The following is a 20,164-nucleotide window of genomic DNA, read 5'->3' on the forward strand; positions in this document are numbered from 1 at the left end:
GCTTCTCTCGCTGAGATAAAGCGTTTTGGTCACTAGCAGTAAAAAAGCTTAAAACTCAAAATTTTGAACTGCTTCCAGCTTCAAACAACCAGATTTACTGTTTCTCAGCATTTCCAAGTTATATTAAGCAAATTATGCTGAAATTTGATTGTGGTGCTGAAATTTCACAAACTGTCCATGTTTGGCTTCTCGCTGAGATAAAGCGTTTGTGGCCACTAACAGTAAAAAGCTTAAAACTCAAAATTTTGAACTGCTTCCAGCTTCAAACAACCAGATTTACTGTTTCTCAGCATTTCCAAGTTATATTAAGCAAATTATGCTGAAATTTGATTGTGGTGCTGAAATTTCACAAACTGTCCATTTTTGGCTTCTCGCTGAGATAAAGATTTTTTGGCCACTAACAGTCAAAAAGCTTAAAACTCAAAATTTTGAACTGCTTCCAGCTTCAAACAACCAGATTTACTGTTTCTCAGCATTTCCAAGTTATATTAAGCAAATTATGCTGAAATTTGATTGTGGTGCTGAAATTTCACAAACTGTCCATTTTTGGCTTCTCTCGCTGAGATAAAGCGTTTTTGGCCACTAACAGTAAAAAAGCTTAAAACTCAAAATTTTGAACTGCTTCCAGCTTCAAACAACCAGATTTACTGTTTCTCAGCATTTCCAAGTTATATTAAGCAAATTATGCTGAAATTTGATTGTGGTGCTGAAATTTCACAAACTGTCCATTTTTGGCTTCTCTCGCTGAGATAAAGCGTTTTTGGCCACTAACAGTAAAAAAGCTTAAAACTCAAAATTTTGAACTATTAATCCATGCCCTAGTGAGATTCCTTGACATTGCATGACTAATATATAGCCAGAGATTTTTATCAATTTACCATGCAATTATTCTAATTGATACATTGATAATGTGTGTGGTAGTTGTCCTTTTGTCCACAGAAGTGAGCAATTGGAAATGAATAAGTTTTTAAACCCTTCATTGAGAACAACTGTATTAGAAATGTTTAAAATATGCTAAATATTTATATGCAGAAAGAAAGCATTATAAATGTCTAAAGCACACAACACTGTTATTTTGCCTGGAATAAATGCCCTGTGCCGCCCATAAGAATCTGAAAATCTGTCGTGGATTGTCCAAACACACCAGTTTGGGATTACTGCTCTGTGACCAGGACCCAGATGTCTATGGGACCCAAAGTAAAATTTAGTAAACTGTTATTGCTTGTTGTGTAGCTGCAGTCCTTTCCAGTCACCAAAGTGTGCTGCATGTCACAGTAACCCAGAAATGAGGCCTCCTGCCATGTGTCTCTTTTGTGTGCAGAAGGAGCTTAAGAGACTGGAAACGTGACTGCCAATTACATGATGAGGACTTGAAGAAGAAAAAGAAGAAGAAGAAGGGATACACAGGATAGTCAAGAACCTAGTGAATTTGTATTGGTTCCTATAAAGAGTATGACGCTGATAGATTATTGTCGATTGACAGTTAAAAAGTTAAAATTAAGAACTGAAAGAGAGGAAGATGAAGATAGAGAAATAAGAATATCTCAGACTCATGGTAGTCGGTGTTGAGGAAATGCTCAAGATGCTGTTGGGAAAATCCATGGACTGGTGAAATAACTTTGGACAAAGACTACGGCGGGTAGACACAGCTGTGCTGTGAATGGACCAGAGTGGTAATATACATAATGAGAGTGACGGGAGCAGTGAAACATCGAGTAGTGAAAGTATGAGTCCAAAAAGAGGAAATTCATCAGCAAAGACAGGCGTAGGAAAGAGGGGAAGAGTGGGGAAAAGCTGGGAAGAGTCTGAAGAAGAAATGGAGAGGGAAATAAGGAAGTTCAAAGTAATTGTTAGAGTTAACGAGGAGAAGGGATTGCAAATGATCAGTCCTACCCACCATTCTGAAGAATCAAGTGGGGGACATTATTAAGGCACAAGTTCTAAGAGATGGAAACTTTATGATAAGTTGTAATACAGAAGGAAAAATGGAATATATTTAATTATATATGTGAGAACTACATGGATGAAGTCAATTTAAATCTAGATATAGAAAGTATAAAGGGAAAGATTAAGCAGCAAAAATAATTTCTGTAAGTAAAGGTAAGAGCAGAAAGAAAGGGGTCCCTTGGTGGACACAAGAGTGAGTGAAGCAATAAGGAAAAGAAATAAAACTTTTAGAATATTGCAAAGAACACATAATTTTATAAATGTAATTGAATATAAAAAAAGATCAAGCAGAAGCAAGGAAAGTTATTAAGAAGGCAAAGAAGACAAAATGGAGAGATTTTTGTGATCCAATGGGCAGAACAATTTATATAGCTAATGTATGGGGAATGATTAAGAACATGAGGGGAAACATACAGGAGAGAACATACCTAATTCTAAATCATGGAGAAAGAACAGAAGTAACAAATGAAGGGAAAGTAGAAGTAAGGGCAAGAACATTTGCAAAGATCCAGAGTTCAGATAATTTAACAGAACAGGAAAAATTTAGACAAGAAGGGCAAATGATTTTATTTTAGGAGGTGAGACAACTCCAGGTAATCTTATGGACTTTTCTTTTTCTATGTCTTTATATTCCAAAGGCGAAACAGCTGGAAAACACACAAAAACTATTCATATACACATTTAAAATACTTTCTCAAAGCGTGTTGTAAACGCAACATGCAGAAATTGACAGGCTTTAGGTGTTTAGAAGGTCAAAGGTCAACCTAACCACCTGGTTGTCAACAGGATTAACAGCACCAGGAAAAGATCAGATATGCTATATTATGGGGAATTGCCCTGCAACAGACTGGCAACCTGTCCAGGGTGTCCCCGCCTCTGTCTATCTTGGTCTCTCTAAATTCTCCCTAGGTGTGAGTGTGTGTGTGTGAGTGGTTGTGTGTCCTGTATGTCTTTGTGTTGCCCTGCGACAGACTGGCGACCTGTCCAGGGTGTACCCTGCCTCTCGCCCGTAACACAGCTGGAGATATGCATCAGCAACCTCCCGACCCCATTAGGGACAAGGGTGACCAGAAAATGGATGGATGGATGGAAAAAAGAAAGTAGGGAATATGGAATTAATAGGAGAAAATCAAAAAGAACAAGTAGTAATGACAAGATTGCGGCTTGGATTAAATAAAACTTTAGATTTGATAGGTAAACATCCAACAGGTAGTTGTGAGTGTGGTATGGATAGAGAAACATTCTACTGTTTAGTGTGGTATGGATAGAGAAACATTCTACTGTTTCTCTATCCATACCACACTTCTGTTCTTTCCACATGTAATAATTCATTGTGAAAAATAAACACTAATATATATAAATATACAGTAAGTAGAGAAACAGGAAATGAGGAAATATGATATAGAAACATTAAAATTAATAAGATATTAATTAAGCCTAAAATAAATAAAAAAGTTACTTTTTTTTTTTAAGGAAACAGTATTATACATAAGAATTTAGATTAAAGCATAGTGGAGTGGTCCACACTCCAGCATAGCAGTTGGCAATAATACATCTTAACGTTAGATGTCACCTGCCAGTAAAAAAAAAAAAAAGAAAAAAAAGAAAAAAAGGAGTCTGGAAGATTTTGAAATGAGCTGGAGTCTCTGGAGGGAACTCTGGAGGATTTGAAGCAGTGGCTGGAGAGCAGCTCTCAGACTGGGTGAGACAACACCACATAATGTGATGTTTATATGTTGGCTCATAAATGTTAAATTGCTGAACAAGTTTTTGATGGACTGTCGGATTTTTGTACTTCTATTGTGCATTTTTAATCCTGTGAGTTGAAAGTCCACTTTGTACTATACAGTGGAGCCACAGTCAGCCAGCATAAACATTGGCTTCAGTCAAATCCTATTATGGTAACTGATGAATTTGGAAAGTAGTATTTTGTTATTTTCTTTGTGATTTAAGACTCAAGAGTGACTTTTTAAGATAAATGAGCATTTCAAAACTGAGTCCTTGCACCACATGGTCTAAACCTGAGCAGCAGAATAGTTTTTAATCTGTGTAGGAGCAAAGGAATAAAATGTATTATTCTTTTGAATGACACAAAGTGAGGGAGGAGGTCTAAATCAGAACATGGAACATAAATGTAGAGACATAATCTTCCTGACTTCAGCTGGGATGTCAAGTGACGTTGATCCATCACCCCACCATATGTTTCCAGTCTGGCGTCCAGGAGTCAAGCGGATTGTTTGCTGTGCTGGATGTGCTAAGTGAGCAGAGCTGCAGTCTGACTCCTGGTGGCGATTCAGCACGCTGCCGGCACTTTACCACTTCTTGACTCAAGCAGCCACAAGAGCAGAGGAGACATGCAGGAGAATGTGGCCACTGAATGATTTACTAACCTGCCACATTCAGTGGTAACTCTGTAAAAGATGCAATGCATCTATGATTTTGGGAGCAAATTATCACACTGCAACAAGTGAAAAATCAAACTTTTAACTTAAATAATCAGTGGAAAGAAAAACCAAGGTTATAAAATAATTGTTTTCAATTTGTGTCAACAATATTGCTAACAACTCCTTAAAATTATGCAACATTTTTTTTATCATTTATATTAGCTTTCTGTAATTTGATTACTGTATGTTTCAGAGTTTATAGGACATTAGGAAATCCGAAACTCTTGATTTCTGAGGTATAATGTGATGTTACACATACGTCTTGCTAGCTGGCTGGAAAATGAACTATTCAGATAATAGTTCATTTTGACCAAAACAAATCTAATTCTGGCCTCAAAGATCCCAATCACAGAACTCATCCTGGCTGAACATATACTTCACATCACTTCTGATGTTATTGTACAATGGCATGAATTCTTAGATAAAATCCCAGATTGACATCCAACATTAAAACGTTTTACTCACCTTTTCTGTTGTTTTTATGCAGTGAACAGCTGACAGAGGAACTGAGGCAGGAAACCTTTGAGCAAAAGTATGAGAAGAGAATGGCATTCCTACAAAGGCTGGAGGACAGACTGTCTCTGGACATGGCCAGTTTCTACACTGGTCTTAGGCAGCAGCTCTGCACACAGAGGGTCTCAACCACAAGGAACACCTCACTGATAAATCTGGCAGAGGAAATAGACCAGATAACTGATGTGTCATGATGTTAAAGAGGTTTCAGGGAGAGCTTGTTATCGGTTACCAGAGTCTGCATTCTGTTATCACTGAAGCTCTATATCTCCTGCAGGAATTACTGAAGATGAAAGAGTAAAAATAAATGTTTATTCTCCAATCATGTTAGATGCATGTGGTTTCATTAACTACTTTTCAGTCTTTCCTTGCCATCAATCAATAAAATTTTATTTGTATAGCACATTTCAGCATCAAGGCATTTCTAAGTGCTTTACATCATATCAAACACAGAAACACAATGCAATATAAAATCAATAATCAAAACATGACAATGAGTCAAGTTCCATCAGTAAATTTGTAATTGATTACGTTTCAAATACAATCCTAAACAGGTTGGTTTTCAGTCGCGTTTGCATCCATAAAAGGTTTACCTGTTACACTCCTACTGTGTTATATGGAACAAAATACCTATTGCTATTTTTATTCCCACTACAATCACACAGTTTAAAACGATGTAAACAGCCTTTCAAAGGGCTTCTGGCACCAGGCTCCGTACACCTCTTCCACAGAATTTTGAGCAGGGACTCCGCCGTTCCTCACGGATTTTTGTGCAATTCTATGGTACCTGTTAGTGTCTAGAATTTACAGGATTTCTGTTATGCGCAATGACCCTCTTTATGTGGTATTGGCCAGTGTTGATATAGACTTTCAGGAAAATCAAAACAGGTTTTTATTACAATTTTAATAATCTACAAAACAGTGTGACCATGACTAATGTTTTTTTAGAAATGATTTTGATCCATCTGAATGTCTTATCTTTAGGAAGTAAGAAGAAATGGATGTGCATTAGTACCTGAGTTGCTGATCATCTACAAAGCCTTGCAAATCTACTTAAACTTTTTCAGCTTTTTGTCATTTTGACACATTACAACAGATTACATTAGTATGTTTAAATAAACTTTTTCAAAATTGTACAACTCCAACCTAAATGTAACAATTTGATACGCTGTTCCAGATTGTAGTATTACCTAATTCACATCTAGTGACACATTGGGGCTCTTGACAGATTACAAAAAGGGATATAATAAAACAACAAATTAATAAATCGAAAGAAAATGGACCCACTTTCAGGTCTTGTTTCGGTTATTTAGTCAGTCTTACATCATAAGATAAAGAAAGTATGGTGTTTTATTAGATAATGTATCGCATACAGTGTCAGTAATGCTGGAGTTAATAAATAATAAAGACTTTGTGGTATTCTCATTTTGTGTTGTGTTGTTGTGACCCGAAAAGATGAGGCTAAGAAGCAGATTTAGAAGCACACAGAAAGCTACAGAATTTAAGCACTGTGAGCTATGCTGAAATAAATAAGAGAGAGAAGTTCAGATACATGCTGAGAGTAAAGGTAAAGATATCAGAGATTTCAAAATAAAATAAAATTGGGAGACCACAGCTAATATTGGAAATAGCGCTTCCTTCATTTCCGGAGTGCAATGATCCCATTTCCAAATATGGTACTGGTCTGCTACATGGTCTGCTCCCACCCCCTCTGCAGCGAGGTCCTTCTCAAATTAGTTCTGGTTCCAGGAAGATTGAGTCAGTAGGTCCCTGAAGATCTGAGCACTCTACATGGCTCATACTTGAGAAATAACTTAGAATTTTGTTTCAGTTGAAGACCATTCAGTTCTTGTTAGACTGACAGCAAAATCTAAAATCCTTTCTATGACAAATGGTGCCATAGATTGCATTTTGAATGAGCTACAGCTGTTTAGTTTTTTATTTTTATTTACAGAGAACTTTAAAGACACAATTACAATGGTAAATGGCTAGTACGTCTAGTACTTGCGATTTGGACTTCATTAAGTCCAAATCGCTTCACACCAGTGATGTGCAGTCAGGGGAGGCAGGTGAGGCAGAGCCAAGAATAATATAATGATAAGATAAATTATATTGCTATTATCAGCCTGTGTTTTGTACTATAAAGTATTTATTTTTCATTTAACTTAACCAATTTGGATTTTTTTTGCTGAATTTTTGCCATTTCCCATTCACATGCTCAGAAGCGAAGGGAAGCTACACACGAGTCTATATGTGTCTTGGGTGATACAGAGAGAGAAAAAGGGAGTTTGAGTTGTACTTCAACAGGTTTCCCCTTTGTTGTGCAGCATAGGACTAAACTAATAATATCTATATTTCCAAGTTTCATTGAGTTACTGGAATTATTCTACCTTGGCAGCATGGCTGGATGACATATCAGGATGACTGCTTTTAGAAGGTAACCTCATAAGGCTTTGCTCAGCCAGCCAATGTCCCTGACTTCATTCTGAACCCCTCACTCATACTGATCACAGATCTCCATGGTTCATTAGTTGCATTCACACCAAACAGTGTTATTTGCAAGAACTGACATAGTGCTTTCAATAAGATGAAAGTGATGGGAGTTCATATTTTCTGTACCATTTCCTGTTCATGATAGTCACCACCCAATCTCTAAAATTATCGGTTGTATAAAATTTTTGATTAATCCCTTCTGGCTGCATATATAGCTACCTTGGCCACTTGGTTTAATGTAGTCCATCCATCCATACATCTTCTTCCGCTTATCCGGGGTCGGGTCGCGGGGGTAGCAGCTTCAGAAGGGAGGCCCAGACTTCCCTCTCCCCAGCCACTTCCACCAGCTCCTCCTCCGGAATCCCAAGGCGTTCCCAGGCCAGCCGAGAGACATAGTCCCTCCAGCGTGTCCTGGATCTTCCCCGGGGTCTCCTCCCGGTGGGACGTGCCCAGAACACCTCACCAGGGAGGCGTCCAGGAGGCATCCTGACCAGATGCCCGAGCCACCTCAACTGGCCCCTCTCGACGTGAAGGAGCAGCGGCTCTACTCTGAGTCCCTCCCGGATGACTGAGCTTCTCACCCTATCTCTAAGGGAGAGCCCAGCCACCCTACGGAGAAAACCCATTTTGGCCGCTTGTATCCGCGATCTCGTTCTTTCGGTCATGACCCAAAGCTCATGACCATAGATGAGGGTGGGAACATAGATCGACCGGTAAATCGAGAGCTTCGCTTTTTGGCTCAGCTCTCTCTTCACCACGACGGACCGGTACAGCGACCGCTTGACGGCAGACGCTGCACCAATCGGCCTGTCGATCTCCCGCTCCCCTCTTCCCCCATTCGTGAACAAGATCCCGAGATACTTGAACTCCTCCACTTGGGGCAGGACACCCCCCCTGACACGGAGAAGGCACTCTACCCTTTTCCGGCTCAAGACCATGGCCTCGGATTTGGAGGCACTGATCGCCATCCCAGCCGCTTCACACTCGGCTGCGAACCGCTCCAGCGAGAGCTGCAGATCACGTCCCGATGAAGCCAAAAGGACCACATCATCCGCAAAAAGCAGAGATGCAATCCTAAGGCCACCAAAACGGATCCCCTCAACACCCTGGCTGCGCCTAGAAATTCTGTCCATAAAAGTAATGAACAGAATCGGTGACAAAGGGCAGCCCTGGCGGAGTCCAACTCTCACCGGAAACGAGCCCGACTTACAATGCGGACCAGACTCTGACACCGGTCATACAGGGACTTGACAGCCCGTATCAAAGAGCCCGGTACCCCATACTCCCGGAGAACCCCCCACAGGGCTCCCCGAGGGACACGGTCGAATGCCTTCTCCAAGTCCACAAAACACATGTAGACTGGTTGGGCGAACTCCCATGCACCCTCCAGGACCCTGCTGAGGGTGTAGAGCTGGTCCAGTGTTCCACGACCAGGACAAAAACCACACTGCTCTTCCTGAATCCGAGGTTCGATAATCCGACGGACCCTCCTCTCCAGAACCCCCGAATAGACCTTGCCTGGGAGGCTTAAGAGTGTGACCCCCCTATAATTGGAGCACACCCTCTGGTCCCCCTTTTTGAACAGGGGGACCACCACCCCGGTCTGCCAATCCAGGGGAACTGCCCCCGATGTCCATGCGATATTGCAGAGTCGCGTTAGCCAACACAACCCTACAACATCCAGAGCCTTGAGGAACTCCGGGCGGATCTCATCCACCCCCGGGGCCCTGCCACCGAGGAGCTTTTTAACCACCTCGGCGACCTCGACCCCAGAGATCGGAGAGCCCAACCCAGAGTCCCCAGGCTCAGCTTCCAAAATAGAAGGCATGTCGGTGGGATTGAGGAGGTCTTCGAAGTATTCTGCCCACCGGCCCACAACATCCCGAGTTAAGGTCAGCAGCACACCATCCCCACTGTAGACAGTGTTGGTGCTGCACTGCTTCCCCCTCCTGAGACGCCGGATGGTGGACCAGAATCGCCTCGAAGCCGTACAGAAGTCTTTCTCCATGGCCTCTCCAAACTCCTCCCACACCCGAGTTTTTGCCTCAGCAACCACCCGAGCCGCATGCCGCTTTGCCCGCCGGTACCCATCAGCTGCTTCCGGAGTCCCACAGGCCAAGAAGGCCCGATAGGACTCCTTCTTCAGCCTGACGTCTTCCCTCACCGAAGGTGTCCACCAACGGGTTCGAGGGTTGCCGCCGCGACAGGCACCGACAACCTTGCGGCCACAGCTCAGATGAGCCGCCTCGACAATGGAGGCACGGAACACAGTCCACTCAGACTCCATGTCCCCCACCTCCCCCGGGACGTGTTCGAAGTTCTGCCGGAGGTAGGAGTTAAAGCGCCGTCTCACAGGGGATTCCGCCAGACGTTCCCAGCAGACCCTCACAACACGTTTGGGCCTGCCAGGTCTGACCGGCATCCTCCCCCACCAGCGGAGCCAACTCACCACCAGGTAGTGGTCAGTGGACAGCTCCGCACCTCTCTTCACCCGAGTGTCCAAGACATACGGCCGCAGGTCCGATGAAACGATGACAAAGTCGATCATCGAACTGCGGCCTAGGGTGTCCTGGTGCCAAGTGCACATATGAACACCCTTATGCTTGAACATGGTGTTCGTTATGGACAATCCATGACGAGCACAGAAGTCCAACAACAGAACACCACTCGAGTTCAGATCGGGGGGGCCGTTCCTCCCAACCATGCCCCTCCAGGCCTCACTGTCATTGCCCACGTGAGCGTTGAAGTCCCCCAGCAGAACAAGGGAGTCCCCAGGTGGAGCACTCTCCAGTACCCCCTCTAGGGACTCCAAAAAGGGTGGGTAACCTGAACTGTCATTCGGCCCGTAAGCACAAACGACAGTCAGGACACGTCCCCCCACCCGTAGGCGGAGGGAGGCTACCCTCTCGTTCACCGGGGTAAACCCCAACGTACAGGCGCCGAGATGGGGAGCAACAAGTATGCCCACTCCTGCCCGACGCCTCTCACCTTGGGCAACTCCAGAGTGGAAGTATGTCCAGCCCCTCTCCAGGAGACTGGTTCCAGAACCAGAGCCATGCGTCGAGGTGAGACCGACGCATGGCTCTGGTGTAGAGCTGAGTAGTGTTAGAGTTAAACTTCAGCACAGACTAGAGGGAATATTAATTGACAGGAGATTTTTGTTGTGAATTTCACATTGTGTGTTGTTTTTTTTTGTTTTTTTTTTCCAAGAAAATGTCATAACTGAGCATTGCTTTGGCCAGTCTTGGCGAGAATTCTCTTGCTAAAGAAATCTTTAATCATAGTGGAATTTTTCTGGTAAAACAAAGGTTAAATACAATTAAATTTTTCATATACATTTACATTTGCTTGTAACTGTCACAAACTGTGATGGTCTGTGGTCATATGAGGACAGATTTAAACTTGTGTAAGAAAGAAGCACTGGTATGTTAGCGGATATCATAGAAAAAATAGTCCAGGATTGGACCTTTAAGAAACCCCAGGTGATCTTTGTTTGTTCAGATACGTAATAGACAAATGGCACAAAGATATGCATCATTGTGAAACTTCTAAGTGCATCTTAGTTCTGTGGTGTGGTTGAAAACTTGACTTAAAATACAAAAAGAACATTTTAGTTTCACAAGAAGATTAACTCTGTTAGTAAACTGCCTTTTTAATGACATTTGTAAAAAACGTAGTGTGAAAACGGGTCTGTTGTTGGTTACTTGAGCAGTAAACTATCATTTACATTGGAACTTCAGTACTTGAAGTTTATGAAATAACATGAGTGAAATAACATATTTCCTTATGTTGTATAATCTTTGGCATTCTGACACAATAAAATAATATCGCCTCCAGGAGTCACATCAGATTTCTCTCTAGACCTTCTGGATTCCCATATTCCTTAATATAACTATATATATATAATATAAAAAATTAACCTTCAAAGATCCCATCATGCTGACTGGATATCTTTATTTCACACCTCTTTGTATTAGAAATGGGATTATTGGGTGGCTGGAATAGCAGACAGCATGTTGCAGGTGAACGCGATGAAGACCAGACTGAACCAACTGATGCTAGAATGTGATGTGATGCTGACCTACAGAATACAGTGGGATTTTCTGGGGTGATTTCTACAAACATGAAGGAATCAATATATATATTTGTAGCGTACTGTTAGAAAAATTTCTAAGTTCATTTACTATATGTATTGGAAAGATTATGTTTTCATATTATCATTTTGTGTGTTGTTTACTTGACTTCTTTCTTTTGTGGTACATTATTAACTGTTTTTAGGATGTTTGCCTGGAGGCTAGAAACACTTACACATTCCTGTGTTAACAGCTTCTTGATGAAACTGATTTGTAATGGTCAGCCTCATGCCCTTGTAAGGTCATGTCCAGAGAAGGTTCCAGAACATCCTGTAGTAGATTAATTGTTGTGTGACTGTGTGGAAAAAGCCCAACCTCTTTCTTTGTAATCATAATAAAAGGCAGTTGGGGACTGAGAGCCGACAGAGTTGACCCCAGACAGTGTTTGACGGTGGTTCTCCGCGTCTGGCTCTGCTCCCCTCGTCTGCAGAAAAGTAACTTGTGTTCTTGGTTGATTTCTTGCAGGTTAAGAACTAAAATAGACCCAACATGTACACTGCTCTTTTAGGATTCTGGTAAAATCCAGTCCCTTGCTCTACACGTTGCTTCTTCCAGAGGGTCTGGACTCTTGGTTGTTGAGAAACGATTGCTTCCTGGAGGAGTGAACTGTGTTGAGGTTTTACATTTTACCCAGTTGCTGTGTTTGCCTGTGACGAATGTAATGCCACCCTAAGAAGCTTACTGGAAACTGACTGCACTCACTGTAAAGAGAGAAAAGCCAATCCAAATGGGTCAGCTGTCAATGTTAATCCAGTATTTGAAAGCGTGGCCAACATGAACTTAACGGCTTCATTCACTTCCTCCGCTGCCATTGCTAAAACTACAGGCAGACTAAAATTTTTAAACATTGTAGAAGACCGTCATCATCATTCACAACTTCCCCTTCTGTCTGCTGATTTTCCTGATCAAAAATCTACAAGAGACAATCTGATTTAAAGGAAGAAAGCCAAGACTGTGCTGGAAAGAAGAACTTTTTTGAGTGGAATTACACAGGAAGGCAAAGGCCAGGCTATACTTTTGCAGACAGGGTTCTGTTTTCCACACATCTGCAGTGGCTTTTAGTCACATATTGTTACTCTATAATTCTCACAATACAGATCTTCTAACTTTGAGCATATAAAAATTAATAGAGAAAAACTCTTAAAGCCAAAAAGAGCTGAGTAGAGCCGCACTGAGTAGGCACTAGTGGAAAAGGGCCATAAACCTGTTTTTTTTTTTTTTTATTCTTATTTCAATAATAGAATTTCACACAAACAAATTACAGAAAATGTATTTAATTTAATTACCAACCAATTATTTTAATTCTTTTGCCTGTTAACCTAGTTTGGAGGTGGTTGGGTGTTGGGATCACTTGTTAAGTTTTTTTTTCCTTTTTTTCTTACTGTATGGTATTGGGCTCATAGAAGTTTTTTTTTTTTTTCTAGTGTGAGCATCATCTACATGTCACTGTTTTTATAATTGTGGCTTATTTTGTATTAATAAACATGGCTTTTTTATTTGAAAGGTTGCATAAATGTTTTTTTTTTTTTTTATGTACATTTGTATTAATTTAAAAGCTTGTTTGCTGTACCTCCCAGCTAAATTCCTCTGGGGCCAGGTGGAAGCTAAACATGCCAAATTTAGTTTTAATGGCAGCAGCTTGCTCTCCTGTAAGTAGCAGGAGGAATAACTGTTATCATTGCTGTTAGTAAAAGACACTAGGGGTGCACATATTGCAGCATTCTGGCAGATCAATGATATTTAAAAAGCCTGACTAAACATGTTTGGATTTTCTTTACTTATGGCCTAAAAAATTTGTCATGTTATTGTGATAAAGGAGGGTAATTACGCAAATCAGCGTCTAAGGGCAGCAGCTAAAAGTAATGAGATTTGTAAATGTATTGGCTGATCTAAATGCATCAACCATAGATTTTTGACTTTAATGTAAACAATGTTTAGATTCTCTTTTGTCTATCAATGTCATCATTCAGTGCTAAGTTGTAGCATTCACATTGTACATTATGACCAATAAATGGAAATCAGTAAATGTCCAACAATTGTTTGATGGAAAGAAAAGAAAAATCACACTTGAGCAGCACAGGGTATAGTGGTATAGTCTGTGCCCCATAGGCAGGAGGCTGTCCTCCTTGATGTATAGCCTCAAGGAGTATAGCTTCCCAACCTTGGGAGCTTTGCAGTATATCTTTCTCTTTCTTCCAGTTTCTAGTATCATCTATATCAATAAATGCTAATTTTGCTAATCTCCATACACAAGATGAGACAAGATCTTGTGGAGTAAATGGTATTTTGTGGATGGGCTTGAGCCCATTTGGTTTCCTCTATGACAAAGCCAATTCCAAAGCATCAATTCTGAGCCATTGGAGTTTATCCTCTGATGCTCCCTTCCCCCAGCAGTCACTCCTCCACCAGCTTGTCCTGCAGCCTGTGACTCTTAATCCCCTCATGGGGCAGAAAAGAGAGACATGAGAGAGGGAGAAAGAGAAAAGAGCAGCAGAGAGGGACAGTGTATGAGACAGGAAGGTCAAAGCTTTGGTGTGGTTTTCTGTATGTTATGGTATGCAGGAGGACTGGGCTGAGAGCCTTACGGAGCTGAGCACCATGAAGACGGCTCTGTCCCAATACATTATCGCTGATGATGTCCTGCTGCTGCAGGAGCAGGTGGAGCAGCTGCACTGCCAGTGGGAGGAACTTTGTTTCAAGGTTAGTCAAATCACTCATGCCTGAGGACCATAGATGGACCGAGTGTCTGACCATTAACATCATCCAGTGCTTTGAAAATATAAGCTACTTATGTTTCTTTCAGCAAAATTTGCCTCAAATACACTTTAAATAATCAATCAACTCTTAAAACATTCAAATGTTAATTGATTAGTGGCCAAGAGATTTGTCAGAAGTTTACAGAAACGTGTACTAGTTTTTGCATTAGTTAAGGAAGTTTAATTTTGGGACATGTTCTTATGATCATATTGTAAAAAGCAAAAATTTGTGTAGAAAAGACAACAGGTATTTGAATTTAAATATTTCTAGGGGAGGTACTGTGCTTTTAATGTTGCACCATATTGTTGGCAATGCATCACTACTGCATACAATCTGACCTCTGATTTAAAAGGCACATTGTGTATTTCAAATGAGTGTCAGCTAGGCCTGTCGTGAAAAACAATACATCAATTAATCGCAGGATAAATGAAAGTTATCGACCTAATTAATTTATCGGCTTTATCGTTTCTTCCGGCCTTTTTTGCCTTCCTCTTTTTCTTATTGCCCAGTTCACACTACACAATTTTAGAATTGTCAGCTGATTGTCGCCCATTTTCAAAACCTGAGAGACCAAAAACTAGCAGACAAAAAAACTGTTAGGTGTAACAGGCTTGATTGGGTTTGACCGTGCAGTGTGTCCAGCCACACGGCAAGAGCAACAGGCCACACACGAACCAATTTCTCTCACAGACGTTCACATTTCAGACAGAAAATCCCGTAAAAGTCCACTATATATCACACATGAATATAGTGTCAAATTATTTGCTATATTCTATAAAGCTTTTCTCAGGAATAATTCAAAGGAATTTTAAATTACAGATAAAATTAAAGTTAAAGACCAAAGTAAAGTTACAGATCAACGTAAAGTGCACTTTCAACTTAACGTTAATTAAACCTAATTGACTTAAGTACCGTTTCAGTAAACAATGAAATGATTTTTGGTTTTGTTTGTTTGTTTTGTTGCGGAACTCCAAATAAATGAAATAAATCCAAATAAATCCAGACTTCTATAGTCTTTGAACAACATCAATGAAAAGTAACTAAAAGTATCCTAAAAAGGACAAATTTACAAAAATCAAAAGGCTTATTCAATACTTTGAGGATATATCTTCTATTCGGCCACAAAAACAGAGAATGATCGTTTAATCTATAAGCCCATTTTTTAGTTAGAACACATGGATATTGAGTGGGTGTGTCGTGTTATTGCGCCACCCCCCCCCCCCCCTTTCTCTCTCTACTCACTCACTCTCTACTTCCTCTTCTGAGAGGGGAGATGTGGTACCAGGTCTCCATCTAACGGGTTAATTGAGTTTCCTAAATCTGCTGAGATTTACCCTGTCCAGAACTGAAGTAAACTCTGTTTAAGCTGGCATCGAGAAACGATTGGCCTGGTTTCTGACGACCTCCATCCAGGCGTCCCAACCTTCTTCCCCCTGTGAATTAGCCAGACTGAGCAGCCTGCAGCCAACTAGTTTCACAGAGCACACCTGTTAACGGTCGCTCGTTCTCTTTTATTACAATTTGCTCTTGTTACTGAACCAGGTTGGTTTTAGTGACTCAGCGAGTCCCAAGGATGATGTTTTAAATTTGGGCTATCAGCAACCAATAAACATTTTCCACCTCTTCCTCTCCAGAATCGAACATCATAGCTATTTTACAACCATCAAAGAACTTTAAGGTGACTCATTAATTGAATGTCCACATCTTTTAGATTTTCTTTATGCTAAATATTTTATTAGTAAGGCAATTTTGCAAGGGTCAGTACAGCTTAATTCAGTAGCAGAAATAATCAAATAAGAAAAATCAATCATCTAGTCTAGCTTTCCCTAATGCTGACACTGCGAACTAAAAAGGGAACCTTTGAGAGAGACGGACAGTTTGGCTTTTCGAACCCCAGACCTGGCCTGATGATGATGAAGGTGTTGCAGCAGGAGGAGGATGTTGGTTGACGAAGGCAGGGATCTCTCTAGGCCTGATGAGCTTTCTTCTCTGCATGGGTGGCAATGTCACACAGGACTTGGGTGCTGGCAGGAAGGAAGGCACCAGTTCTTCTTCTTTGCCTTTGTTCTTTGTCTTTGCCTTTGTCTTTGTCTTTGCCTTTACCTTGGTCTTCATCTTTGTCTTTGGGGTCTGAACCCAGCTGATGAGAGAAGTGCAATTTGAAGCCACATGTTGCGGGGCAGACGGGTTGGTCTCCATGATCCGGACAGTCTTCGGCTCTGTGGCCCCGGCTCTTCTTCAGCTGCAGAGTTCTTTGTCCATCTCGATCTTGACTCGAAGCTGCCTGGAGGATCCAACCAAAGTTTCCTCTTTTGCACCCACCTTTTATAGGGTTTATCCAGCCTTTTGGTTCATTTGCATTGGCTAGCACTGTTGCTGTGCTAACAAAAGAAGATAGCTAGTAATGCACAGTAACAAAATGATTTTGATAAGTAACTAGTCTGACTACTGGATTTGAAATAGCAATGCGTTAGATTACTCGTTACTGAAAAAAGTGGTCCGACGTCAGTAACGCGTTACAAATTAAGGGTAGCTTTGAGGGTGTTTCTAACATGTAATTTCCTTTAGCTTTAGCTTTGCAACTAGCTTAAAGAGAGAAGGAAAAACAGAATTATTTATTCTCAACAAGTGTCAGCGGTCCACTTGCCAATGTTTATTAAATCTGCTGTGGAAACTTTGCCAAAAAATAAACCTATACAAACCAGTAATTTTTTTTTCAAATGTGACTTTTGACCAACACCTTTGTTTGAGTTGATGCTCAAACAAAGGTGTTGGTCGTACCTGTTCTCCAGGTAATGGTTGAAAACAGGTAATTTTGCTTACATCTGAATTCCCCATTCATATGCGAGTCCAAACAGTATCACGCTGTCACACTTTGACAGAGTGTCAAAAATATGATTCCTTGCCACTTTTGGTTTGTAGAAGTTCTCTAATAAGACCTGTGTAGGTAAAATGAAGAAGGCCTATAATTTATAACTTTGTCACTCAATGACTTTTCAGATACAGAAAAAGAATTCAAATAAATCCTGAAACTGGTCCTTCTGTTCATATTTTAGAATATGCATTAAGTCATAAAGTCTGTTTTCTATCTACCTTGTGGTAGGTATCCCTGCGCAAACAGGTGATAGCTGACTGTCTCAATGTATGGATGATCTTCAATGAGAAGAACAAAGAGCTGTGTGAGTGGCTCACACAGATGGAGAACAAGGCGGCTCACAACTCTGACCTTAACATTGAAGAAATGGTGGAAAAACTAAAGAAGGTGAGAGGCTGCACCAAAAACCGATTCACAGTCCTGTGAATGTATAAACCTAAATTTGTGATCAGTACTAAAGCCACACATATTTAGTGATTGCCCTGGGGAAATCAAACCCTAAATAAATTAGCCTCTGTTGCCAAGAAAATCCATTACGAGAACACTCAAGGTTTCAAAACTAATATCTGACTGAACCATTATTCATGTTTTATCAGTGTTTGTTTCTCATATTTATCAGTAGTCATTGCTCATGTTTATTTGTTATTCTTGTAACCTTGGTCATATGATATTGCATTGCTGTTAACATAGTTTGTCTAAAAGAACTAAATGACAGAAAAAGACATTCGGCAATGGTTATTTCTATTTTTTTTGGTGCCGATGGTAGAAACTGGAACGAGGGTGCCAGATTAATTTTGTTATTTCTTGCAGCGGTATGGCTTGATACAACTTTGTCACCTTTTGTATAAAAGCACAGTACTCCTTCCCTCCCCACCTCTTTGACCACACACCTTCCCAGTAGCGAGTCAGGAGTTGACTCGCTACTATCATTGTCCATGGCTGCACAATGATAGCTATTGCTATCATTGTGTAGCAACTGGCGGGCATTTATTAATAGCATTATTCATCTTTACAAATGTGTGATTTGTTTACAATGAGGACACACAGAGAAAAGGATCTGCTCTGAATATTGGTGAAGGTATGGTGTTGAATGGTTGACTGAGTGAGTCTGGCTGCAGTGCTGAGGAAGCAGGAGAAGCTAATGGCTAATGGTAACAGTGTTGCCAACAACACAGAGAAAGAGTTGATAGATATATTACTAATTGTTGTGTTTAAAATGTAACTAGAGGAGTCTAAAAAAATCAATAGCAACAAACTGGATAAAGTGACAACCATGCTCACTCTCTTTACTCATTGGTTGTGTCTCTTGACTCTGCCCACTTTACTGAATTTTTTAAAAATTTGCCATGGAGGTGCTTAGCTTACAAATGTCGGTTATTTACACTTTAACCATTTTCAGTAGTCTCTTCATGATGTACAGCGTGTTCATAAAAACTGTAAGGAAACTTAACGAGTGGAGGAAACAAAAAGAAATCACAAGTCTCCCCAGTACAAGCAGCATCTGGAAGACTTAATTATTAGATACACAGGTCTAGCATAGGCCTAGTGTGTGACCTTTTTTTTGGATTTCACTTTTCATCCACTTTTTTGTTTTTTAATCAGGACTGTATGGAGGAGATCAACCTGTTCAGTGAAAATAAGACACACTTGAAGCAGCTTGGAGAACAGCTTATCACAGCTAGCAACAAGGCCAAGGAGACAGAGATCAACGAAAAGCTGAAGGATGTCAACGACCGCTGGCAGCATCTGTTTGACCACATAGAGGCTAGGTAGGAACAAAATGAAATGATGATGGAAGGAAAATACTGATGGTCATGTCTCAATGAACCAGAAGCCGTTCATTTTGACATCTAGTTGAAGCTATAGTTGACTGGAGAGTGAGAGGACAAAACAACATGTAAAAAACTGCAAGAACTGATGGTGCCGCTGTTGATGTTGTTGTTCTACACTGGTCATACAACAGTTACAACTAGGTAAAGTGAGCAGGGATTGCCTCTTTATGCCTCATATCCCAGACATTAATTTACTGCTAATGTTGAGCTTCATCAGTGTTATGTTGGAGCATAGCTGCTACTCTGCAGCAAGCTACCTGCAGATATTAAAATAAAAACATTTTTCTGATAGAGATGAAACAGGTCAGTACTGGGTCAAAATTGATGTTCCAACTAACGCTTCATATATTTTTACATGGCAAAATATAGAAGGGTTTATTGAGTCATCAGCACTGTAGTGAGCTCAGTCATGAGCATACTACAGTGTGGATGGATGTTGCAATCTCAGGAGGGGTACGATATACAGACAAAATCAGTCACTGATGTAGCACTAATCAGATTACTCCAGGACCAGAGCTAAACCTCAAATTAGAACCTTTGGTTTCCCACACTGACACAAGAGTACCACACCTGTGTCTCTCCACAACGTGCTCAGCATTGGTCACCTGCAATCAGAATTGTATTATGTGTGCTCCAATGGTCCTCTGCTGATACAACACAAGATTTTTGTTGACATGATGGTGTGCTACTCTTAATCCGCTATGCTTCTCTGTGTTAATGTCAGACAATGCTTTGGACCCATGGTCTGCCACTGAGTAAAAACTCTACCTTCATTGGATAATGTCCACTAGGGCCGCTGTAAACAAATATTTTAGTAATTGAGTAATCTATCAATTAGTTTGATGAGTAATCGAGCAATTTAATTTTTGTTGTATTCAAATAAATTACTGGTAAATACAGCCATAACAGCAGCATTAATATCATGGGATCATGAGAGATTATGGAAGATCATGCGACATAATTGTTTTGCGCCTGGAAAGACTTCAAAGCGGTTTTAGTTACACGTTAAACTATTGATATTTGTTTTACAATGTAAAACAAATATCACTTGGTTGTGAAAGTCTATTTTTTTTGCATTCTGAGGTGTCAAATTTGATTCAGACTGAATTAATAACACTTCTGAAGGAAAGAAAGCAAATATTTTGGTTCCTCTCAAAACATGCTGAAAGG

The 20,164-nt window shown here is 40.7% G+C and overlaps 1 protein-coding gene and 1 non-coding gene across 2 annotated transcripts in view; one reads left to right on the forward strand and one right to left on the reverse strand.

The window, feature by feature from the left end:
* Positions 1-3,152: 3,152 nt before the first annotated feature.
* Positions 3,153-3,253, reverse strand: LOC122846731. The gene has a single exon (XR_006373277.1). It is a non-coding gene; the product is annotated as a small nucleolar RNA SNORA11 (small nucleolar RNA).
* A 10,833-nt stretch (positions 3,254-14,086) lies between these two features.
* LOC122846609 (nesprin-2-like) overlaps positions 14,087-20,164 on the forward strand; it is a 72,335-nt gene continuing 66,257 nt past the window's right edge. Inside the window, 3 exon segments of the mRNA XM_044143679.1 lie at positions 14,087-14,230; positions 17,391-17,549; positions 18,765-18,931. Coding sequence (XP_043999614.1) covers positions 14,087-14,230; positions 17,391-17,549; positions 18,765-18,931 — 470 coding nt within the window.

Source organism: Gambusia affinis, linkage group LG16, assembly GCF_019740435.1.
Source record: "Gambusia affinis linkage group LG16, SWU_Gaff_1.0, whole genome shotgun sequence".
NCBI classification, from domain to species: Eukaryota; Metazoa; Chordata; class Actinopteri; order Cyprinodontiformes; family Poeciliidae; genus Gambusia; species Gambusia affinis.